Source organism: Diospyros lotus, chromosome 13 (assembly GCF_014633365.1).
Source record: "Diospyros lotus cultivar Yz01 chromosome 13, ASM1463336v1, whole genome shotgun sequence".
NCBI lineage: Eukaryota > Viridiplantae > Streptophyta > Magnoliopsida > Ericales > Ebenaceae > Diospyros > Diospyros lotus.
Window position 1 is genome coordinate 38,467,185 of NC_068350.1, and position 25,152 is coordinate 38,492,336.

The 25,152-nt window shown below is 35.9% G+C and overlaps 2 protein-coding genes across 3 annotated transcripts; one reads left to right on the forward strand and one right to left on the reverse strand.

The window, feature by feature from the left end:
- Nucleotides 1–473: 473 nt before the first annotated feature.
- On the reverse strand, nucleotides 474–4,921 carry LOC127788964 (receptor protein kinase-like protein ZAR1). The gene is made up of 2 exons (XM_052317684.1): nucleotides 3,429–4,921; nucleotides 474–1,239 (listed from the first exon to the last, which is right to left on the reverse strand). The coding sequence occupies exons 1-2, from the start codon at nucleotides 4,726–4,728 to the stop codon at nucleotides 611–613; spliced, it is 1,929 nt and encodes a 642-aa protein (XP_052173644.1). The 5' UTR covers nucleotides 4,729–4,921; the 3' UTR covers nucleotides 474–610.
- A 3,613-nt stretch (nucleotides 4,922–8,534) lies between these two features.
- Nucleotides 8,535–19,816, forward strand: LOC127788865 (protein cornichon homolog 1-like). Of its 2 annotated transcripts, XM_052317517.1 has the most exons (5): nucleotides 8,535–8,778; nucleotides 8,890–9,071; nucleotides 14,636–14,758; nucleotides 14,873–14,987; nucleotides 19,503–19,816. In XM_052317517.1, the coding sequence occupies exons 1-4, from the start codon at nucleotides 8,701–8,703 to the stop codon at nucleotides 14,964–14,966; spliced, it is 477 nt and encodes a 158-aa protein (XP_052173477.1). In that variant the 5' UTR covers nucleotides 8,535–8,700; the 3' UTR covers nucleotides 14,967–14,987; nucleotides 19,503–19,816. The 2 variants fall into 2 exon arrangements, with proteins under 2 accessions (XP_052173477.1, XP_052173478.1); XM_052317518.1 differs by lacking the exon at nucleotides 14,873–14,987.
- Nucleotides 19,817–25,152: the final 5,336 nt, after the last annotated feature.

Below are 25,152 nucleotides of genomic sequence, written 5' to 3' on the forward strand. Positions count from 1 at the left end.
ACTTAGACTTATATTTTAAAGTCAATTTAATCCCTATACTTTGACTTTTTTTTTCGTATGACAACTTAAACTTTTCTTATTTCAATTATACCCTTAAAAATATATTTTTGAATTAATTTAACTCATATAATTTATTACTTTATTTTTTAAATATAAAAAAATAAAAATTAAATTGATTAAAAAATACAAGTTCAAGAGTGTAATCAAAATAACAAAAAAATTATATTATCTACTAAAAAATATTAAAATATAATGATTAAATTGACTCAAAAATCATGTTCACAAGTATAATCAAACATTAAGAAGTTCAAACATTCACATAAAAAAAAAGTGAAAATAAAGAGATAAAAATATGAATTTGATCAATAATTACACGTTAATTTTTTATATATTATTTTTTTTTTCATTTAATTTTATTTATCGTTATTAGTTTGCACAATTCGATTCTAACATGTTAATAAAAAAAACAATCATCCATCAAGATGGTGAACTCATAATGCATTCAACACTCACAACATTCAACCATTACAAGTTAGCGGAGAAGATGAAGAAAGATCTACAAGAACTTGTAAGCTTTCCCTCTACTCTACTCTGCTCCGCTCCTCCATCACTATCGGATCCTGTCAAGGCTCTCCGAAACCGTCCTCATCCTTGGCCGGACCTCAGGATCGAGCTCCGTGCAGTTGAGCGCCACATGGAACGCCGCGACAACTTGTTTCTTGGCCTGGACCTCGTGCAGCAGCGCCGGGTCAATGATCTCAGACAGGGCTCTTTCCTCTCGGAACACCTTCCTCACAAGGCTCTCCAGTCCCTTGCCGTCGTCACTCTCTTGCCCCCCGCTTGGCAGACGTCCTGTTAGGATCTCCAGAAGCACGATCCCGAAGGAGTAAACATCGCATTTCTGCGTCAGCCTGCTTCCAGGAGCTCGAGCCTCAGGTGCCGTGTACACGATGGATGAAGAGGCAGAACTTTTGGGGCTTACTATGATCTGTTCGAAGCTCTGCTTCCGTGAGGTGCCATTGCTGGGCTTTGAGGTGCTTGAAACAAGACGGGTGAGTCCAAAGTCGGAAACATACGGGTGGAGGTCATCGTCGAGAAGGATTTTGGACGATTTTATGTTCCCGTGGACGTGTTTTCTGGGGCTGCACTCGTGAATGTGCATGAGACCCCTCACAATCCCTCGAGCGATCTTCAACCTCGCTGCCCACGATAATGGCAGCAAGGGATGGGCCAGTCCTCCTGCAATATAAAGGCCAAAAGATAAGCAAATGGTGTAACACCATGATCTCCAAAACGAAGAAACCATCGATGAAAACTACGTGCAAGCTCCTCTTCCATGCCGGGCTGAAACTTGTAACCAATTCATAACAAACGCATTCTTCTACCCTATCAGGCCGAAACTTTAAGCTCCAATTATCAAAAACAAAACTTCCTTAAGAACAAAACTTAAATGTTCTTACATGGTCAAATTGAAAGAATCACCCCAAAAGAATGAAACATAGACAAACCCCACATGCACCTTCAAACTCATGATGTGAAACTCGAGCAAGTGGTCCATCTTTTTCGTCTTATATGTCACAATATAATTTAGGCCCACCTAGCCATGCTCTGATGGTTACCACAGCAGGGACCATTGTCAGCAAATTATTTTCATTTTAATGCATGCCTTGAAGGGGTAGGCCACACGACAGTACCGGACAGGAGAGTTGTCTGAAATATGTGGGATCAAACATAAATGGCTCAGATCTCAGGAGAAAGACAAGAAGAGAGTAAAGCACTCTCCAGGCGCTGCAGTCACCTGGTTTTGAAGCTCTCACATCCTGAAGGGTCCAAATAGACAGTTCCTAGTGTCCAAAGCACTATTCCTACATGCGGTTGATATTTGTTTGTTTGGTTCTTCTTCGGGAATGCATGAAAGGGAAAGGGCAAGGAGCTCCTCATTAGCTTGCTATCTAAAATGCTCTTTTTTTGGGTTGGAGTTGAACTCCGACCCTCAGGGAGTGGTAGACAGTTAACAGTTGGGGCTGGGATGGTACGGTGAATTCACATAAACAAGAAGGAAGAAGTAGCATACGCACTATTTTTCACAATGAAAAGCAAAAGTCTGCAGTTTCAGGCCCTATTTCATTCTAGAATTGGAGTTCATTTCGTACTCCATTTCTCAACTTGCATGTTTAATGAGCCCCACATTCTTCTGGAATCCACTCGACTTCATTTCTTCGATTGGATTCAATCGTCCAACCACTCTCGCGGAGGACTACTTTTTTCCTCTAAAATCTCGATAATGTATTGCGATAACCGAGGCGAGTTGGCAAGTTTTCTAACCACTGAACTACATGTCCATGATGGCAGTGGCAGATGCACAAAAATAAAACAAACAGAAAGGCAAAACACTGATTTCAGCTACTGATGGCCGTCTCAGTCAAGGCCTGGATCCACTTCAAAACACAAGAGAATAACTAGCAAACCGATCCAACAAGACCAACCCTTTACGTGTTGCTTCTGTTCAAGTCATCCACTCGAATTGTTAGTCGATTCAAATGATTGGGCTGCTTGGCTCAAATGCAGGACAATTTTAAGTTCCTTTACCCATAAAAGCTAAATAAAATGCTTGTTAATCTAAAGAATGCCGATGAGCTCTTGTTGCATTTGCATCTTGCTTCTTGTTTTGAAACCTATATGACCTTGTACTAAAGTTTCAAATTTGGCTCAATAAGCTTGAAACTGCATTTGAAATGGATCATGCTACATGTACACCATTTTTGTACATCTTGGCCTACACAAGGGATATTATGACCAAAATATCCTGCGCCTCTCCATGAGCCTCACGCGCCTCTATGCGCCTCATGAGGGGTTTTTTGTCATAATACCCCATTTTGTAGCCTAAGATGTACAAAATGGATGTACCAATAGCATTTTCCATTTGAAATACCCAAGCAAGAGTTAATTAACCTCAAAACACATTTTTGATTCTTAAACCGAGTTTGGAAAATAGGATTTTGTCGAAAGTATTAGCTGAAGATGACTCCTAAGTTCACAATACCAAATCCGAAAAAATTACTTGGACAATCTACTTTGATATGACATAATATAATATAGTATATGAATGCACAAATATTATTCCCAATGGAATCATGCTATTGGTACCTTTTAGGCTACATCTTGAACTACACAATGCATCACAAAAGACCAAAATACTTCACACGCCTCACCGCGTTTTGCCGTCTTGACTGAGAGGTATTTTAGTCATGTTTCTCACCGCCTCATGCTACCTCATCGCATTGGATGAGAAATATTTTAGACATTTTAATTATATTATATAACCTAAATTGTAGCCCTAAGTGTCATTTAGGTACCAAATAATATGGCTAATAGCTTGCAGGAATGATCCATTACCATGAAAATAAATTCAGGAAGAGGAGTGTTACCATGCAGCGCGGTGTACAGGCTTCCGTTGCGGATGAAATCAGAAACGAGAAGTTTCTCATCATCGGCGTAGTAATAAGCTCTCAGCCGCACGATGTTGGGATGTTGGACCCTACCGATGGCCTCCACCTCGGCCTCAAAGTCCTTGAACCGCCACGTGGCGTCCCCCTCGCTCAGGCGCCGGACTGCAACCACCTCACCGGATCCCCTCCCCGCCACCACCTTGTAAACGATGCCGTTTCGGCTCTTGCCCACCACGTATGCCGATGCCCTCAGCAAATCCTCCAGTTCCAGCCCAAACCCTTCCTCATCCACCACCACGAATTTCCCTTTTTGCCCTTCCTCGCTCCCCGCTGCCGCCGCAGCCTCCCCTTCCTCCGCCATCTTTTCCTTTCCCGTTTTGCCCCCGCCGGACCTCCATTTTTTCCGGAACACCCACGCCGACACAAACACCATTCCGATCACCACTGAGATGCCGGAAATTATCGGAACCGTCGCTGACCCAGACTTCACCGTCTCTTTCTCCCCAAGCCCGTTTCTAGAATTCGGCTTTTTAGGGTCTTCCGGCTTCGAGAGGAACTTAGGGTTTTGAGCTTCTGGTTCTGAGCATGGCGTCTGGAGCGGAAACCCACATAGATTGGGGTTGCCGGAGAACGCGGTGGGGCCCTGATTCAGCAAGGAACCCACCTGGGGTATTTTTCCGGTGAGGTTGTTGTGCCCGAGATCCAAGCTGACCATAACCGGAAACTGTCCGTACGACGCCGGAACCTCGCCGGAGAAGCGGTTGTAGGACAAATTCACCGTTCCGCCGAGGCGGGTCAGATTGCTGAGGTATTCGGGCAAGGACCCATTAAGAAAATTGGAGGATAGGTCCAGGTGGGTCAGGGTCTGAACGTTGGTAATCTGGTCGGGAATGCGTCCGGAGAGAGAGTTGTGAGAGAGGTCTAGGGAGAGAAGGCTGGTGGCGTTGAAGAGGTGGGCGGGAATGGGCTTGGAGAAGTTGTTGTGAGATAGAGAGAGGTGGCGGAGAGAGAGAAGAGCGCCGAGCTCGGAGGGGATGTAGCCGGCGAAGCCCTTACCGGAGAGGGAAATGGCGGTTACTCGCTGGTCGTGATCGCAGGCGATACCGGCCCAATGGCACGGGGTCGAGTCGGACTCGGACCAAGTGGACAGAGCCTCTTTGGGATCGGAAACAATGGCAGCTTTGAGGGCCAGAAGAGAGAAGCCATCGGAGTTCAGACTAGCGGCAAAACGAGTGCAGAATGTGAAGAACCAAACGAAACAAAGAGCTGTAGGGTTCATGATTTTGGAATGGCTTCAATGTATTGAGAGATCAAAATGGACGTTCTTTGGACGGTGATGGCTGTACCTGCAACGAGAGAAGTTGCCGAAAGAGACAGGGAATCGGAGAAGACGACGAAGGCCAGATAGTAGTTTGAACTTCTGTGGGCTAATCTCGAGGCCGCGGATCAAAAACATGGCTACCCAGTTTGAATTTGCCCTCTACTCCTAATATAGGCCCCTTAGCTTAATTAATTATTAACTTCTCTTCGAACTCTTATATTTTAATTTTTTATTATAATTTATTTTTAAAAATTAATTTAATTTATATATTTTAACGTAAATAAAATATAATATCTATTCCATAATTTTATATATACATAAAAATTAAAATAACTCAAAAATACAGATCTAAAAATATAATTAAAATAATAACAAAATTATATTATTACACATATAAAAAATTAAAATTAAGTTTAAAAATATAATCAAGATAATAAAATTTTGAGTAATTATAAAAAATTAAAAATATAAATTTAACTATTTTTTTATTATTTATCTACAATGATATTTTATTAATGAGTTTTTCAAATTTGAGGGGTGTCAGGAGCTCATGAGACAAGGACACATGCATGATGACACCCAGCCTTTTTCAGGATCCACTAACAAGGGCAATTCAGTAAATTCAGCACCCCCAGATTCAAAAAAATAATTAAAAATACAAATTTGGATAATAAGACAATAGAAAAATAGATTATTGGCAGTTGAGGAGTTGTCCTGTTCGCAGCCACAGCGGAAGGCAAAAACAAGATCATAGCACTAATCCTGGGATCAGTATGCCTTGTTGTTTGGGGTTTGTCCCTTAACCTGGGTTTATTATCTTTCCTTATTATGCTTAATCTGGGGTTTAGCGACTTTAATAATAATCACCCTAATTTAATTGGAAAAATACATATTTTACCTTATGTATTTACACATTTTTATTTATACATTTAAATTTTTTTATTATTTCTATTATATTTTTAAATTATATAATTTCGAACCAATTATATAATTTACCTACAAAATTATTCACATAATTATAGATTCTAATTCTTTTTTAACCCTATTTCAATTATATATTCTATGTTTAATATTAAATAACATATTAGGGGTGTTCACTAATAGACTAATCCACCAAAAGCGAAAATTATAAATTTAAAATATATTTGATTTTGATTTAGTTAAAAAAAATAGCCTAATCGATAAGTCGGTTCAATTAACAGTTACATACATGTAAAATTATGTTATTTAAATTACAAATATATATATATATATAATTGTTGTTAGTTGTTTTTTGTTTATTGGTTTGATTTAAACTTGTAATTTTGATATGAAACGTTGTTGTTTGTTGGTTTGATTGGACTTGTAATTTGGATTTGTAAGTTTGTATTTTGTTTGTTAGTTGTTAGTTTGGTTGAATGTTTAATTGCATATTTGTAGTTAGATTTATAATCATTATTATATGTTGTCTGTTTTATATATATATTTTTTATTGTTAAATATTTAATATTATTTATAATTAATTTAAGGGTATATTTGATTACAAAAATAAAACTTACATAAAAAAATAATTTTTAAAATTTATTAATATTTAATTAACTTAATTTTCAACCTAAAAATTATTATATTTTTCAAATTTTTAATATTTAATTACCATTATTTTTCATAAAATTACCTCCCAAACCCACCTCCGCCTCCCCCACCTGTCTCTCTCTCTCTCTCTCTCTCTCCCCCAAACCCACTTCTCCTCCCTGCCTCCCCCCATCTCTCTCTCTCTTTCCCCCCAAACCCACTTGTTTCTCCCGTTGCAGATCCACCGTTGCACCTGCCGACGTGCACCGTTCCACTGTTGGTTTGCGATGGAGGCTGTGATGGAGTTGGTTTGCGATGGAGGTGAGGCTGTCGATGGAGTTGGTTTCCACCGTTCCACTGTTGGTTTGCAATGTCGATGGACGGATGGAGGCTGCGGCGGCAGCGGCTCCGTCGGAGGCGAGCGGCGGCCGCTGCAAAGCATGAACAGTTCGGCGGGTGCGGCGGCTTCATTGAGGCAAACAGTTCAGCGGGTGCAACGTGGGCTGCCTTCCCTCAAAATTTTGATCTACCCCTGACCCAAAGTGAGAAAATAATTTGCGCCAATCAAAGACTTCAAATATTTTGGGTAGAAAATAGTTATTTTTCTTGAAAAATATTACTAATCAAAGGCACTCTAAGTTCATTAAATTTAAATTAATTGACCTTTTAAATTAAAGTCTATATTAGTTTAAAAAAATTCAATCCAATAACACAAAATTGATTAATAACCGTACTAATCTCCTAAATTAAACCGAATCAATAGTGATTGGTTTGGGTGATTATTAACAATGGTTGAATTAAATTGAATATGAAAATTTCATAATCGAGATTAGATGGGTTACAATTATATCACATGATCGATCTAATTCAAATCACACCACGAACATTCTCTGTAACATATTACATCCAACAACATTCTTAAAAATTTAAAAAAAAAAAAATTAGTGACAACCAAACTTCCTAAGTTTGGGCCTTGTTGGGTTAGGCTTGATGCAACCCAAACTAAAACCCAACCAAACTAGGACCACAGACATATTCAGTCTCAAGCGAATTTTGGAATGACAATATGTTTTATTATTTCATAAAATGATACCATTTATGTTTGATCTTAAAATTTATACTAAACTCACTCTCTTACAATTAGGAGTGAGTAAAATTTCAATTAAAGCGAATAATTGAATTGATTAAATTTGACGGTTCAGTTCAGTTCAATTTGTAGATCGATTCGATTCGATTTTTAAATTTAAAATTTTTGATAATTTTAATTTGATTCGATTTTTTATTAAAATAATTAAACATTTCAAAATATAAAAAATCGCATCATTTTTTACCAAAAGTGGTTAGTTTGATTCAATTATTTTTGTATGACTGAAATTTGACTCACCTCAAATTATTTATATTTTATTATTTTTATTTTTTTTTCAATTTGTTTGATTTAATTTTTTAAAATATTTAATTAATTAAATTTAAATAATTCAATCGATTCAATAACCGAACTAATTGAATAATCACCCCTACTTATCACTTTTATTAATTCAAGCCACATTTAAATTAAGGGTAGCTTAATAATGTATCAAACTAGTGTTCTCACGGGACTTAGGTGCATTTAGATGAATGTGGAAATCACATATGTTATTTAATTATTGAATTGATGTTTAAATTGAATAAATTAAAAATTAAAAAAATCAAATTTATAACAAAATTATAAAAAATTAAAAACAAAAAAAATGAAATTTGGTAAAAAATGATGTCATTTTTTTATATTTTTATCGGTTCAATTATTTTGATTTTTTCAATACAGAGATTAAATCAAATCGAATTGAAATAACTAAATTTGTCAAATTTAAAAATCATATCAAACTAACCTATAACTTAAACCAAATCAAATTGACAATTTTGACCAATTTGGATTGATCATTTTATTTTAATTAAATATTGCTCATATTTGGTTCTTTAAATATAACTGATGTATTAATATCTGGTTAGTAATATTAAATATTAAAATTTTAAAATTAACTATAAAATATTAAAATTTACTAAACCCCTTATAAATTTAAAAACCCATTAAATTGTCCAAACACGATTATATGTGTTTAGTTAGTCTCAGTGATTAAAGAGTTGTTTAAATAATAATAATTATTATTAAAAATAATATTAACAAAAATATTTATATTAGTTAATATTTAGCCCTTTCAATTGGAAATTTCCACTGATTTTCCTCCTGGTTTTCCCAGCTTCCAAACACTCCCTTTGGTGGGGTGAGCGAAGCTGCGGGGAGCTCAACCAGGAGTGTCGATATATCGAACATATGGGGGGCATGGCGAATTGGTGATCCTCAATAAGCAAAACCAACAGCAAAAGAGTGTTGAATCCAAAGATATGGTGGCATGGGAAGCAATTTCATGGGTCATCTTCTTCATCATCAACATGAGCCTCATCGCTCTTAATCTCTACCAGGTTAAAATCCCTCAAAATCATCGTCCGCCTGAATTTGATTTTTGAGAATCTGAAAGAAAATGGAAGTATTAGTTGATGCAATTGCAATCAGTTAATTGGCGTCCGTTGCAGATCGTGTGCTTATCGGATTTGGAGGCCGATTACATGAACCCGTACGAATCGTCAGCTCGAATCAACGCTGTGGTTATTCCTGAGTTCGCGTTGCACGGCGTTTTCTGTGCTCTGTTTCTTTTGACCGGGCACTGGTTGATGTTCTTGCTTACCCTGCCCATTGCTTGCTACAACACCATGCTGTGAGTTTGTTCTTTGGTGGCAATCTCTTACGGATTAGTTATATTTGTTGTATATTTGATAAGTGAAGTTACTTCGTATCATTATGGGTGGGTGACATTTATGTAGTTGCTGTTCGGGAATTGCTTTCACTTACGTCAAGAGATATTCGTGATGTCTGTTGTGTTATGCTATCAACCTTAATTCAGTCCAGATAAAGATTCATTTTGCTATTTTCTGAAGTAAATATTGTTTCTGGATCATTCGCTGGCACCAGTTTCAGTTATTCGTGATAACTTTCCTGTAATTTTCTGAATCCTTTTTGAGGTCATGAATGTTTATTATTCTTATTTTGGTGATTTGACTACTTTTCCCATTACATGATAGTTTGATCTAGACAAGACAAGACTGTCATTTCCCTCTAGATTACGTGGTGCAAGAATTTGATTGGATGTAATCTTGTTGTTTTTCCTTCTGATTGAAAAATTGGTGTCCCTTTCCCCGACGGAGGTTCAGATTGTGATCCTATTTTATTTATACAATAGAAAAGATAGTTTTTCATCATTGTTTTCCAACAACTTTGAATGGACCTTTTTGTCTACTTGGACTCTAAATACTCGAGGAAGTGTTGGTTGGAAGGGGTTTTTTTGCTCATAGATATAAGTGGCATAGACTAAAGTAGGAATTGATAGGCACTTCTTTGTGGAACATCATTATTGGTTTCAAGTTTCTAAGTAAAGTCTACATAAGACCAGCATAATGTGCTGTGTGCATGATTTAGATGCTGCTGCTGCTTCTTTTTGGTCTTCATTTGAATTTTATTTGGAGCAATTTATAGTTCACACAGGCTGGATTAAGACTTATGGTAATGACATTATAAACTAGGAAAAACATTCTATTCAAGTTTATCTCAAGGGAGATCGAAATCTGTGGAAATAGAATACTTTCAACTTTCTCGAAAAGTTGTCATCAATTGTACACGAGCCAATCCCTCTTATAGAAGCTAGGAGAGGCTCGGGTGACATTGAGAAGGTGTCTCATTTTCCTCTTTGCTACTCCATTTTGTTGTAGAGTATCAATACAAGAGGATTCATGAATAATGCCCTCTTGTTGGAAGGTTTGATGCAGGTGATTATTGAAATAATCCCTTGCATTATCAGTCCTAAACTTCTTGAGAAGCGTGCCAAATTGAGTGTAAATCATTTTGCAAAAAGAAGATAAAACAGTCCCAATGGTAGCCTTATCCTTTAGAAGAAACACCCAACACATACGAGTACAATCATCAATGAAAAATATAAACCATTTTGCCCCAGAACAGTTTGCAATCTTAGATGTGTCATGACCCTAAGGATTTCCCAAAGATAGATTAGTAAATATAATAGTAGGAGTTTAGATTTCCTTTTGTATTTTTTGTTATAGAGCTTTATCTTTAGCTAATAGGCAGTTGGACTGTTTGTTACAGTGCACATGGGTGCAAGTGGGAGGCTGTTAGGTTATATATAAGCCACAACTGAGGATGGAAGGATTTATGCTTGAATTGATTGAATGAAATTCTCAATTTTCTCTCTAGATTTCTCTCCAATCTCCCTCTCGTTTCTCCCTACTACCCTCTCTCATTTCTCTCTAAATTCTTCCCCATTTCTATCCAATTTCCCTCTCCCATCATTCTGTTCTCGATCTTACTTCAATCGGATCCTTCCGATTCCTAATCCAACACTAGGCTAAACCCTAGGTTCATGTCAAGATGGACCCCAAACATCAGAATGAATTAGATTAAATGGTTGAGAAGAAAATTTATTTTTGATTGGATAAGAAACCTGATGATGTTTAGCCACAATACATTCATCACATTGAAAGCTGCTTGGATCTAAAGAATTAAACAAAGTAGGGAACATTTGTTTCAACAAAACAAATGGGGGATGATCTAATCTAAAATGATGCAACCAAATAGGAGAGACAGTAGAAGCAGATTGAGATAAACAAGCCTTCCCATTCTGTTTCCTTTCAGAATAAGTGTTCTGTCCTTCCAAGATATAGAGTCCATTGTGCTCCTTAGCCACACCAATTGTCCTCCTCATGTCCTTGGCCTGAAACTTACACATGTGAGAAGAAACAGCAAAACAATTTAGGTCTTTAGTTAGTTTATGAATAGAAATCAGACTTGCTGTCAATTTGGGAACATGAAGAACATGATTAAGGGGTAGCCAAGGGTTAAAAGGAACTTTGCCTTTTCCAGAAATAGGAACAGATGTTCCATTTGCAATGGTAATGTGTTTAGTGGTTTTAAAAGGTTCATAGGTGTCAAAAACATGTAGATTAGGGGTCATATGGTCAGTGACTCCTGAATCAAGGATCCACATGTTATTCCTATCAGATTTAGAGGCTGAAAAAGTCCCATAAGTTAGTGATTTGCTTTGCTGCACCAGCGAGCAAGATGCTCCATCTTGGAATGTCCGAAGGAAGGCTTTTAGCTTGCTTAGCTCCTCTGGATTTAGCTGAGTAGAATCAGCCTCAGTCATGTCTCCTTTATCAACGACTTCCTCTAGATCATTGTTGGAGATATAGCTTTGAGGCTTCATGTTCTTGAAGCCTCCAATTCAGCCCAAAACAGCTTCTTTTCCATACAATTTGAAGCATGTTTCCCAGGTATGCCATGGCTTCTTGCAAAATGTGCACCATTGATTAGCCCCTCGGTTATGCACAGAGGCTGGTTTTCCAAATTTGGTTTCTCCTCCTTCTTTGGTATCAAAGCCAATCCCTCTCATAGAAGCTAGGAGAGGCTCAAGATGGAAAAGAACTACCATACAGATTTGGAAACCAAAGATATAAACATCCTATCTATAAACATTTCCTAAGAACATATATATACACTTTTAGGAAAGCCAAAGAAATAAGAAAGCTAAGGAATTAAGAAAGTTTCCTAAGTTGAACTTAGGAAACTTCTTAATTCTATCAAGGCCGAGACTGCCTTGATATGCTGCTGCCACCAATAAGGAAAGCCACCGCCTCATATACATATGGAAAGATACTTCTGGCTCCACTGCATGCACAATCCAGCATACACAATCACACAACACAACAAAATCTTATGAGACATTTCTTTCTTAATTCTGGCATTTAAATGATTGATGGTGCAGAATTCCAAAACAGGTTTTTGTGGTTGGCCAGTATTATTTGGGACAAGACTTGACTTCAGTGAGATACCCTTTGCACTCTGAGAACATGGTAATACCTTATGAAATTAGCATTCTTTGTTTATACACACACACACATACACAACAAAAACAATCAAAAGCCTTAATTCCACTAGGTGGGATCAAGTACATGAATTCTAAACATCCAACCATTTCAATCTATTGTCATATTCTCATTCGCTTGATTCAATTTTAAATATCTTCACCATAGTTCCACAACCTAGAGCAACTTGAGCAAAAACAACTTTCTCTTTCAATTTATACTTCCCCACCTCTTTAACCTTAAAGTTCTATCCTTGAATCTAGTTCTCCTAAATTAGGTGGTCTAAACCAAGAAAGGATGTGAAGACATGATTGAGATCACACCATCCCAAGAAATGATAAATTTAGATATCTTGGATCAATCTTTCAAAAAGATGGAGAGATTAATCAATGTGGACATTACTCATAAGTAATCTAGGATGGTAATATTTTGGAAAATGCATCTGGCCTTGTATGTGATCGTAAAGTTATGTAAAAGCTAGAAAGAAAATTTTATAAAGAAGTTATAAGACCTACTTTGTTATATGGCATAGAATGTTGGGTAGTAAAGCACCAATATTTGGAAAATATGAGTGTAATAGAGACGAGGATGTTATGATGGATGTATGGACATATAAGAAAGTATGAGATTAAAAATGAGATTGTTTGTAATAAGGTCAGAGTAACTTTTATTGAAAAAGGCAGACTTAATAGAGTTTTGTACATGACCATAATAAATTAGATGGGATCCAATAGAACCTTTTTTTTTTTTTTTTGGGTAGGAAAAGGGCATTTGCAGATTGAAATACAGTAAATACTATTTAAATAATATATAAATTAGGACAAGATAGGAAAATAGAAGAAATGGAATCTCAAAGTTATTAGGTTTTCTAGGATCCAAAATTCTACTGTAGGATTCTACATATTGGATTGCAAAATATTTAGCTGGCGCCGTATCATAAACTATAAGATATGGATCTAGGTTTTTGCATGAAGATGGGAAGCTTCCAAAAATTAAAGGAGATTTGATCCTCCATAACCTCTAGATTCACTACTGTCTGCTCTCATCTGTTTTGTTTTGGTTTTGGTTTTGGGTTTTTTCCTTTTAAGTAACAAACCAAAACCCTCAAGGAAACAGAAAATTCAATAACTGGAAATCATGTATACTACCCAAATACTGATTAAACAAAAGGTCAATTCCCCTGGAGAACCTAGCTACGCAAGAATGAGAGAGCTTACTTCTAAGCCTAGATAATGGAGCTTCACACACTTGGAAAGATCCAAGATTGCACTCATCTGTAACAGTTCACCTCAACACATGAGGCACTATCAATTGAACTCTCACCTTCCCCCAGACAACCACCCTCCTAAGTTAATACAAGATCATATGTCAACAGAACACCCAACCTGAACCAAAGTCCAAAGATAAGTGACCATAGCACTGTCCATGGTGCTATGAATGAAGAGATGGTCAGTGGTTTCTCCCATTTTACACATGCAGCACCGAGGAGCATATACTTGCTGAGTGCCTTTCTTGCTTTGGTTTGAAAACAGTTACTGAAGATGATGCTGTTTTGGACAGAATTCTCTTGCCTGTGGTAGTTGTTACTTAAAGAAACAAAATAATGCTGGCAACCTGTTGAATAATTTAATGCAGATGGGCTTTTGGTTGTTCAAAAGTGAAGATTGAAAGTTTGGAGCCTTTACTGATGTTATTTATATACTGAAAAGTCCTTAAGAAGTTAGTATTAGTTTCCAAACAGTAACATGATTCTGTTCTAGTTACTCATTGGATCCGAACTTGTCTACTAGATTGAACATGTCTCTAGATTCATGGGAACTCTCATAGTTTAAATGACGTGAACACAAAAATAACCCTGTTGGATTATTTACTTTCATACAGAACATTGATAGTTCTAATGAAGTATTTAATTACTGAAAGGGAAAGAAAAGCCTCCACCAGATAATAACTATTCACCTGCTAACAAATGCATCTGCTTTTGGTGCCAACCCTGTAAACATAAATAATGTGGCTCAACAATGGTGCCTTTCTAGACAGAATTTTAGCTTATGGTATTCCGTTGACAGCCTTGTCTGCTTTTTCATTCTTCTGATTGATGCTTTGTCTTGTCAAAATTCTCATTCAAGAATTGAAAGACAGGATTTTTATCTGGGCAACACAGGTAATTCACAGATAAAGTAGAAAAGGAGAAGACATTAATTGGATCTGCAACCTTTTGCATGTCACTTCCTATGGTTACTCTCCTCCCTCCCAAAAAAAGAAAAAGAAATCTTTTGCATTTATAAATGTTGAAACTGATGCATGAACTTTTGTTTTCCTATTAGCTAATTTTGCTTTTTCTATGTTTCAGATATATGAACCGACAGCACCTTATTGATGTCACGGAGGTCTTTAGGTTTCTTAATGCTGAGAAAAAGTATCGAATTATCAAGCTTGCTTTTTACTTGCTTCTCTTTGTCTTAGTCATTATCAGGTTTGCTTTGATTTCTCTCACTGTTTTTTCCTTTTTTCCTTAGTCAGTGGAGTATATCCAGATCTCATTTATATTTTTTGCTTACTGAAAGTTTTACTTGCTGCCTGGGACTAGAATTCTCTCTGCAGGGTCATTATCCGCCATTTCATCGATCTTCCATTTCAATAATGACGCATTAGACATCCGCTCCTCCTTTCTTGAATTTTAGAAACTTACAATCCCTGACCCTGTATGTCCTATCCTTTCACTTATTTGGAATAGGCTAGGACATGCCATTATAAATATTTAATTGATACAAGTTCTTGTGCTATTGTAGACTTTGGCAATTCCCTTGCATGAATACTTTGCTAGTTATATAGTTTGGTATTGTTGCCTAGTTTCATTAATGCTTCACATTCATTGATCTTGTGTTGCTTGTTTTAGTCATCTATGCAATCAGACAAGTACAAGATCTACTAAGTATCAAAAAGAATCTTAAGGGAAGATGATGTTGAATTTACAAGCCTGGCCGGACCTTAATCTAATATCTATTTCTTTTGGTGAGCTATATATGAAGGATGTTCTAATAATTCACAGAAGATGTATTCATGGAAGGACAAGATTCTTATTGAGGCAAAATGTAATTCGTGTGAAAACCAATCATGTTCAGTGTAGTAATTCACAGGCCCACATGAATGGCTACTCTTGGCCATGCCTGTGTTCTGTGCCTTGGTTTTGATTGCAAACTTTCTCGGATGGTACCTTGACAAATAAAGGTGTGCCGTATGTTGTTTCCCTGAGCAGACAATGCTTTCATCCTCAAGACAAGGTGTGCCATATGTTGGTTTTGTATGTGGTGCTTAAACCTCCAGCCAAGGCAGTGAAAGTTATTTGAGCTTCCTTGTCTTGATCTGCTTTCCTCTTTGTGGAATGAACTTTCCACCCTAGTATAATCTTCTCTGCTTGAGTTAAGAAGCTTAGTTCTCCTTGTGCTGAATGGTTCTCAACTCAAGCATTCTTATCCTAGGTTCTATACTTCATCCTCCAAATGTTACCTGATGTTCTTATGCTAGCCTAGGTTTGAAAGCAAGGAATGGGAATGTGTCAGAGTTGGTTTGTAGTTATAGGTCTTGAGTGACCCCTTAGCATTTACTTGTATTGTGCAACTTCGTTATTAGAGGTAAGATTTCACCAAGGCACTTGTTCCCCTCCCTTGATGGTGCCACCCTTATCTGATCTTGATATCAGCACTAGAAGGCATCCTCAGATGAAGGCACGGCTCACTTCTTATTTGAAGAGAATTGCAACTACCTCTATATGGCCTCCAAGGATTTGGAGCCATCAACTAAAGTGGTGTTTACACTCAGTTGCTGGCTAGGAGAGTTGAACTGCGCCTCCATTGTCTATGAAATCAATTATCTTCATCTCACCATTTGTATGATGAGGTTCCAACCAATGTTCTCTCTATACATCTCTCTTCGCCTCTAGGATTGCTTCAACTCTTGACCAACAAATCTTTGGTGGCTAGCACCATCTAAGCAGACAGCATACTTTCAAAAAGCCTTCTTCCCAACCTTTCAGCGCTAACAGCTTGTAGTTAGATGTTCAACCCTCTTGCTCACTTGCTACATTAAAGCTCTCTAATATAGACTCTAGGCTAAACATGGGGATTTTGGGAAATGCCTTGATCTCAACTACATGGGTCACATGTCAGTCTAAAATGCACTGAAGCTAGGTTATGCCTGCTTTCACTTTCAACCCTTTTCTTTCTTCTGTTTTTTTTCTTTCATTATTGTTGTCTTATCCCTTCTGCCTTGATTTTTATGGCTTTGTTATTTACCTGAACTGGTTCTTATTTTAGCCAATGAAAAAATTAATCACCTGGATGTTAGAAGGCTAAACCAAAAAAAGAGGATGAACCCGATCAAATAAAACCAAATAGAAACTAAAAGCTAAAAAAAATCATAAAGGTAATGAGGAAAAGAAGATAAAGAAAATAGAGCTGGATCTGCACACCAAAGAAAAGGAAAACAAGATTAGAACCCTCAATGCAGGAAATGGAATGCTCCTCCCCTCAAAGGCCCCACTAATTCTTTCTCCGCAAATGTGCCACATAACAAAAGAAAAAGGTGGGGGGAATATCTCTGTATTGAACGCGGGTAACCCCAGCTCCAGGCAAACAATAAGTCTTTCACTGACACTTGGCCTCTGGCCTCACCTACTGAATTCCAAAGATGTGGAAGACTAAACTCCTAAATCATGAGATATCCAGCAAAGGAAAGTAAATGATCAGTTATCTCACCCTCTTTGCACAAGTTGCTACACTGAATCGAACAATGACCTCACCTCCTCAGGTTATCAATGCGAGGATAGCACTGTGAGAAGTGGTCCAAACAAGGATAGCAATTCTTGGGAACCTTTGACCTCCAAATGATTCTCCAAGGGAAGGGAGAGCCACAACCAATATCATAGATTGAACTAGCTATGAAGTGATCATCAGGAGGAGGACTCCAAATCCAACTATCTTCAATTGGTCCAGATAGTGAAATTGATTATGGAGAATTCCTAAAAGAACTATTATTCAATCAACCTCCCAGTCTTGAATGTTTCTCCTGAAAATAGGGACCAAACACCTTAGCTTTATTCCCTTTTGAACTATAAAGGGTCTCTAACACCTTAGCTTCTAAAAATCAGTTCTCAAGCCACATTTGATGCTTACTTGACAAGGTCTTATATTGAAGGTCCGACACACATTCTCAAATTCTCCTCCTCTGTATACAGATTCTTATAGAACTGAACAATGCCCTCGTAAATGCCATTATTACTAACAATTGCATTTCCTTCAAGAACAAATCTGCCAATATGGTTATCATGCCTAGGAGCATATGCATTAGCCAACATATAAAATTATGTCACCTTTTCTAACATAACATTCTCTTGACTTCAGTCTCCAGCTAATCTTTCTTAACATAATAAATCTCTTCACCTCCACTATAAGTGAGACTCTAGGAAGCCTTTCCCCCATTGAAAGAGAGGAGATTCATGTTCGTCAGCCAAAGGTTTTAAATCCTCCAAAAAATGTTTAATCCTAACATTCATATTACCAAATGCCTCTTTATCCCAAACTTTTAAATCAGATTTCAAAAAACTTCAATTTCCTAGCCAACAAAAAACTTGGAGAACCACTGATCATGTACCTATCCCACCAATCCCTAACTAAACTAATAGAATTTTCCTCTTTAGGCCACATCTCAGAATATGAGGGAGAAGGGCCACGAGCACACCCCCCCCCCCCCCCACAATGTCCAAAATAATAGGGGAGTCATCAGAAGAGAGTTATGCGGAGACAGGCTTGAGAAACATCTGGGAAATGACATTTGCTATCTGAGGAAATGGGGACTCTAACAAAACAAGACCTGGAAAACTATTATCTGCTTTAAAAACTGAGGATCTCTTTCCAAAGGCAAGACCAGTAGCCCACAAGACTCGATAAAGTTTGAAAAGCTCCCCATAGAAGCATTAATGACAGTACATCACACCCTTTAATTACTAAAATGAATACCGTAATGTCACCTACCAAGGACAATCCATGGAATCCTCACCCTTGATTACTGAGATCAGAACTCCTTTCTGTCTGTATTTTGATTAGGACCGTTCACTCCAGAGAACATCCAATCAAATTTATCAAAATCATCAGCCACAACTTTAAATTTACTCAAAATATAAGAAGCTCCAAAGAGAAAAAGAGTCAACTTTGCTCATCGTAAAAAATCCCCCAAAGAATCAAAATACCCCCCTGCAGCACTAGAAACATCTACACTATTCTAGTCTGCCCCGTACTACCCCAAAGACACTTAATGATGTTTAAAGAATTTAACTCCAGCTTGGTTTCCATGAGACACAGATTAGATCTCCTTTCCATCTTCTAAGACGAATACTTAATCACCAACCTGTTAATTGCCCCTAACATTCAAAGAGATAATTCATAGCTTCATAAAGACAACAAATTAATTCGTAAACTACACTTGTCATAATTAATGTCAAAATGGTTTTTTAAGTTTCTTGTCCCTCTTGACCCAAGGATTTTTGCATTTTCTATTGGAGCTAGAACTACCAGATTAATGCATTTTCTTTCTTGGGCATTCTTGAACTACCAATTAGTTGCTTTGTTGCATGCAGGATAGAAGAGGACTTTTTGGGATTTAAATTCTTGTTTTGTTTTCAATCCAAGCCCCAGACAAGAAAGTAATAACTCTTGAGGAAAATGAAGATAATCTGCTATGAATTCCAATGTTCTTTAGATTACTAACATGTAACTAGAACCCTTGAGGAACATTGACATACTCTGCTATGAATTCCAATGTTCTTTAGATACCAGCATATAATTGGTTTATTGATAAGCTGTGTTGTAGAAATTTTTAGGAGCTGTAAATTGCAAACATGAAGGAGTGTCATAATAAGACAAGTTGGTTTATTAAGATTATAGTAAGATTTGTTAAAAGAGCAGAAATGTGAAGTAAATTTAGTTAGAAGAAGGTTCTGAAGACAAATATAATTCTGGAAACTGTTTGGACAGATACAAGTTTATGCAAAACAACTATTTACCAATCAAATTTTATTTGCAGAAAAGGATATTTGAATTTATGTGCATGATGAATCTGTGATGGATGGCATGAAATTACTTTCTAATGGCATCATAGCACTTCTCTCTCTCTCTATGTGTGTGTGTGTGTGGATATACTAATTATAGATATCCCTGTTGCAGGCTTGTTCTATCTATCATCAACTCTATAATGGATGAAGATGATGGAGTGCATGAAGCTTTGTGGTCCTAAGTTCTGCCACTTTATTGCAGTATGATTTCTGCTCTCCATAAGTTTGTAGTGATTACTCAAATTGCAAAAAGAGAACAAAAGACAAATGTAATCCAATTTACTGACATAGGTTGACAGACCTCCCAAAGAATGAACTTGTCTTTTCTGCCATACCATTCAATCTTGGAGTTACTGATTTGTGAAGCATTGGAACTGATTTGTAGATTGTGGGTGGTACTCTATGATGTGTTTTTACGTTGATGAAGTAGTTGTCTCTTTTAGAACTTTGGCATGCATCGTTTATTATCATAATGTTTTCACCTGAAGATTTGTTAACATTGTACTGTGACTTACTTTCATTCATCCCTTCCATAGACCCTAGAAATTGAATGAACAATCATTGAACTAATTTGGTGCTTTCACTTGAATATTATATATATATATATATATATATATATTTGAAGCTGACAGTAACTTCTCTCATTTATCACTTCATTAGAATTGAACGGTTTAGCATGTTCCCATCTCTTCATGTACTTTTTCTTCTTTTTCTGGTGCTCCCTGGGTTCTAGACTTTTTGCACACCTTATTCAGATGCCATGGAAACATACCAGGTGTCCATTTTGCACCCACCTTTTTGTAGCTTTTGAAGCTTGAGGAATGGCCACGGTGTTTGGCCCTGGTTAACTATTAAGCATGAATACTGAAGAAAGCAGCCCCGTCCTTTTTTTGTAGTAAAAAAAACTAAAATGGAAGAGCATGGAGGTCTGATAAATAATTTTTTTGAGTGACTGAAAACTGGGAATGGACTTGGACAGATAAGAGTGTGAACTCTCTTCAAATAATACATTAGAATCCTGTTGTAGATGGTTGGAAATTGATTCTAATCTCATCTCTCTTCCCCTCACCTCATTTATCCTTCTCTTTGGTCTCTTCCTCTGTTGTCTCTGCGTCAAAGAACTTGGTTGGTAATGGTGATAGGGTAGGTTTTGGTAATGTGGAAAACTCGTGGAGTCTCTAGATCACAATAAGTTTTTGGCTTATGCTTATCTCATTCTCCCGAAAACTTACGGTCTACTTGCTCTACGAGCCTAGGTGAACTAATAGGTTCGCTGCAATTTGAAGCTTAAGGTCCTGACCTATTGAATAGGCATAGTTAAATGTGTATTCTTGTACGGAAGTAGAATTGAGCTCACAATCTTATAATATTTTAAACTCCTAAATACGTGCAATAAATTATTTACGCTACTCAAAAAATTGAAATAAAAGAACTTTAAGAGGGCATTTGCCTTAGCGTATTTTTTGGTTAAAGATTGCATATTAGCTCTTTAATATTTTCTTACATACTTCACAAAGTTGTGTAGTTTATAAACTCTTCTAATAATATTTTTTTCTAAAAAAAATGGGCAACCCTATACCCTTTTTTACAGTGTATAAAGTTGTCTAGAAAAAGATTGTTGTAAAAGACCAAAATGTCTTATTATATAAAGTCTTACTATTTATAAATTCTTTATAAAACTTATAAAATTCTGAAGCCAAAAGTTCTTATAATATAAGGTAGCAAAACATCCTTTTATAGTAGCAAAATAAGGTAACCATTAGGGATGAGTAAAATTTTAGTTAAAGTGAAATAAATGAATTGAATTGGTCAAAATTGACCGCTTGATTTAGTTCAATTTATAAATTGTTGGATTCAATTTTTAAATTTGAATTTTTTAATTATTTCAATTTGATTCGATTTAATTGAAAAAATTTAAAATAACTAAATTAATCAAAATGTCAAAAATAATATTTTTAACAAAAATTAGTCAGCTTGATTCAGTTATTTTAATTTAACTAAAATTTTGTTGACCTTTAATTATTTTTATCTATTTAAAGTTTGTTATTTTGGTTTCTTAATGTTTTTTATTTTTTTTCATTTTTTTGATTGTTTTAATTTAAACAATTTTTCGATCGGTCTAATTTAATTTTTGAAAAAAAAAATAATTTATCCTAGCAATGACAATGTGACAAGAACGAAAATGGAAATTCTAAAAGCATGTTTTTGGGTTATAATGGGCTTATAGAAGGAACAGTATATTTCCTCTTAATGGGCTTGTATTTGAGTGGGCCTTTTAGTTTGTTATCGGGCTCTGATAGGCCCAATTTCATGAACTGGCCCACTGGATTATGACGTTTGTCTCCGAAAGTGATTGTCTGATTAAAGGTTTTACTTGCGGGCCCACATTACCAGACACTGTCCGTCTGTCACCAAACAGTTGTCCAGAACCGACATATAACAGGCAGCTGGGCTTCTGTCGTACAACCAAAGTAACGGGTACTGATTAATTAGTGGGGGCCCATTTCATTATTAATTGGCCCAATTTTTGGCGGCCCCCACACTTCTTCTGAGCCCTCTTTGATTGGACAGTACCGTCCAACTGTACTACTGGGCTCAACAATGGGCCCATCTGTTTGTTACGGCACTCATTGATATTATTTAGTAATTTAATTAAAACTATTTATGTATAATAAAAATAATTTTCTTTGTTTTTTTCAAATTAAAAATAGTAAACATCTCGGAAGCACTTTTAATTGATATAATTTTTATTTTTGTATGACAATTTTTGGATCCATAAAAGGAATTTTTTTTGTTCCTTCTTTAAATGAATACATTTTTGATTGATAAAATTGTTCGGAAGTTAGGACAATAGTTGACATTACCATATTCTTAAAGGGGTCGGCTCTTTATATTTTGAAAACATTATTATCATATTACTATTTTCGACGATTTAGACAAAAAAATTCTAAACACTACTCAAGAAAAAAAATAAATTTCTGAATAGAAAACAGCTGTTCTATCTTTTCACCAATGCCCTTTGAATTAGGAGAAAATTTCTTTCCAAGATTTTTGACATTTAACTTTAATCATGTTTCTTTTATTAGCCTGTACAACATAGGCCCATGGACCCATTCACGGGCCCATGTTTCTTTTTAGCTGCTTCTCGGGCTTGTTTTATCCTACAGAGAATTCAGAGAGGAAAAACATCTGGGCCATGTCACGTGGATCGCACGGGTATTAAGGTCTGGTTTTTCTTATTTAATATAAGTTTTGGGGGGGTATTCTATACATTTTTACATAAAAGGCCCAGTGGCCCACAACTGTGGAAAATCTGAGGCCCAGATAGTGATGAATTTTATATTCATTGAATAATGAGCCAACCTTGATAGAGTCCAAACACCAAAGTTGGTGGGCCCAATTAGCTGCCGAATTGTACTGTTCTAAGATCAACTTGGTCATTTCATTCACATTGGTGAAAATATCTTCTCTCCCGCCATTGCAAATATATATATATATGTTTATAAAAATATACAACACATCAGCCCTTATCTTATAACTCAATCATTTTATTTATAATTATATTTTCTTAATATTCATATAACTCACAAGACATTATATTTATGAATTGTGATGGAGTGTTTATCTATTTTTTTGAAGACTTGTGAAATAGAAATAATTTGAGACACAGAATGTTTTTTGCGCGTGCCATTCAATAGTTAAGTTTGTCTTCGAGAAAGAGTATATAAGATTAAGAGAAATATAATTTGAGTAATGTTTTAGTCATATTTTGATCAAAAGAATCACTTTTTATTTATAAAGACTGAAGTTGACAGGTGAAAGAGTATTTACATATTTCAGGATAATTTGTTTCAAATTTTTAGGTAGATACATCGAAAATGAGTTAATATATTTTTAAACTCAAGAGAAACCCATAAAGATGATTTTCCAAGGGTACTCAGGAGAGGCTCCTTGAAATTATTTTATCGAGAAGGTCTTTCGACCTGCCCCTTAATCTTCTTTTTCTTGGGTTTAGTCTTAAATTTATTTTCTTGGCCACAATAATGAGTTTTTTTATTAAAATTTATTGATATTTCTTATTAAATATTTATTTTATTAAATTTTATTGTAGAGTTTTTCAACAATGAAGAAGGCATTTATTTATATGTACTAATAGCTCTGAGGGGAGGGAAGTAAAAATATAAAAAAAATAAAAATATAAATTGAGTACACTCACAATTATTAAGTAGCATGTTAAAATTTTATAATAAAAATAAAAACCAAAAGGAAAAATCATAAAACTATAAATTTTCTAACTGTTACATGAATTTTAAATTTTTAGTCATTTTTATCTATAATTATGTTTTTGGTAGCGTCGTTATATTGCATTTTATTTCAATAATATTTTGAGTATTTTTTTTGTCCTTATTTTATTAAAGACTTCATCTATTCGAATCTCTCGCCTCATCGACGTGTTGCAATTGACATATTTATTGGTTTTATTTTTATTTTTCTAAATCATTATATCGTGATTTTTAGGTCTTATTTTTAATAAATAATATATTATTATTATTATCATCTCATTTTTATATTTTTTTTATGATACCACGTAAACCTCAATTATAATAATATTTTATACATGTTAATATTAGGGAGAGCAAGAGTTCGTTATCTAAACTAACTGAATTGAGTTGACTGAACTTATTAGTTTGATTTATTGTTTTTTGTATTGGTTTGGTTCGATTAATTTTTCTCAAAAAATTTAGTTTTTGATTTAATTTATGGGTTAGAAAAATTGAATTAATCGAACTTTAAAATGATATTATTTTGATATTTATAAAAGGACATCATTTTTTTCAATTTTGTGTATTTTTTATCATTATTTTGGTTTTTTTTGCATTTCTTTGGTTTAATCTGTTTGGTTGAATTTATACGATTTGGGTTCAGTATAATTAGTTAATAAATTTTGATCAATTCAATAATCGAAGTGACAATTTACACACTCCTAATTAACACTTAACTAGTCAAAAATCTTATGGTGAATATAATTGTCGACGTTCGATTCCAACCGACCGTGATTCGTTTTGGGTCGCGGTGAGTAAATCTAAAATACCAAGAAGAAGAAAAGAACCCAAAATCCAAACGTGAACCAACACCAGGATTTTTTACGTGGTTCGACCAGAATGATGCCTACTCCACGACCGCACTTTAATTATTCTCTCAGAATGGCGGTGTCTGATTATTTTTTTCTTTTTTTTGTCCCTCGTGATATCTATGACTCTTATTTATACTGATGAGCTTTTACAATTTAGATAACATATAAAAATACAATGATTGTATAATGGGGGACAAACAACCCTTATCGCCTGTACAAGACCGAGAGTGGGATTCTCATTACGAGGGGGATGGGCTGCTGCAGATAAAGTGAACGGGCCCTACCTCTAACTTTCTCAGCAGCTTCACCACTTATGCGAGCTGATGGCTTTAGGTCAGCAACTTAGATGACTCAGCGAACTGAGAGTTTTGTATCGAGCTCATTAGTTGATCGTTGAGAGTTCGTCAGGGGTTTCATCAGGAGCTCGCAAGGTGCTTGCTCTATGGGTTTCGGACTTTGGTGATGTATGGATTTTATTTAACGAGATAGTCAGGATCTTTCGTGCTCTGGGTGATTGGGCCGGCCCATTAGGCTGAGCCTGACCCATAAAAGGGGGTGATACGGGAATAGCGTATAACAATAATTCTTCTCAAAATCTGATCGTTTCGTTTAAGTCTCCTATAACTTA

Excerpts from the sequence above, each read along its gene's own strand:
- LOC127788964 (XM_052317684.1), bottom strand. The coding sequence starts at position 4,728 with ATGAACCCTACAGCTCTTTGTTTCGTTTGGTTCTTCACATTCTGCACT. Across the intron at positions 1,240-3,428 it reads CCTGTACACCGCGCTGCATG|GAGGACTGGCCCATCCCTTG; the intron begins GTAACACTCCTC and ends TTTATATTGCAG.
- LOC127788865 (XM_052317517.1), top strand. The coding sequence starts at position 8,701 with ATGGTGGCATGGGAAGCAATTTCATGGGTCATCTTCTTCATCATCAAC. Across the intron at positions 9,072-14,635 it reads GCTTGCTACAACACCATGCT|ATATATGAACCGACAGCACC; the intron begins GTGAGTTTGTTC and ends TCTATGTTTCAG. Across the intron at positions 14,759-14,872 it reads TTTGTCTTAGTCATTATCAG|AATTCTCTCTGCAGGGTCAT; the intron begins GTTTGCTTTGAT and ends GCCTGGGACTAG.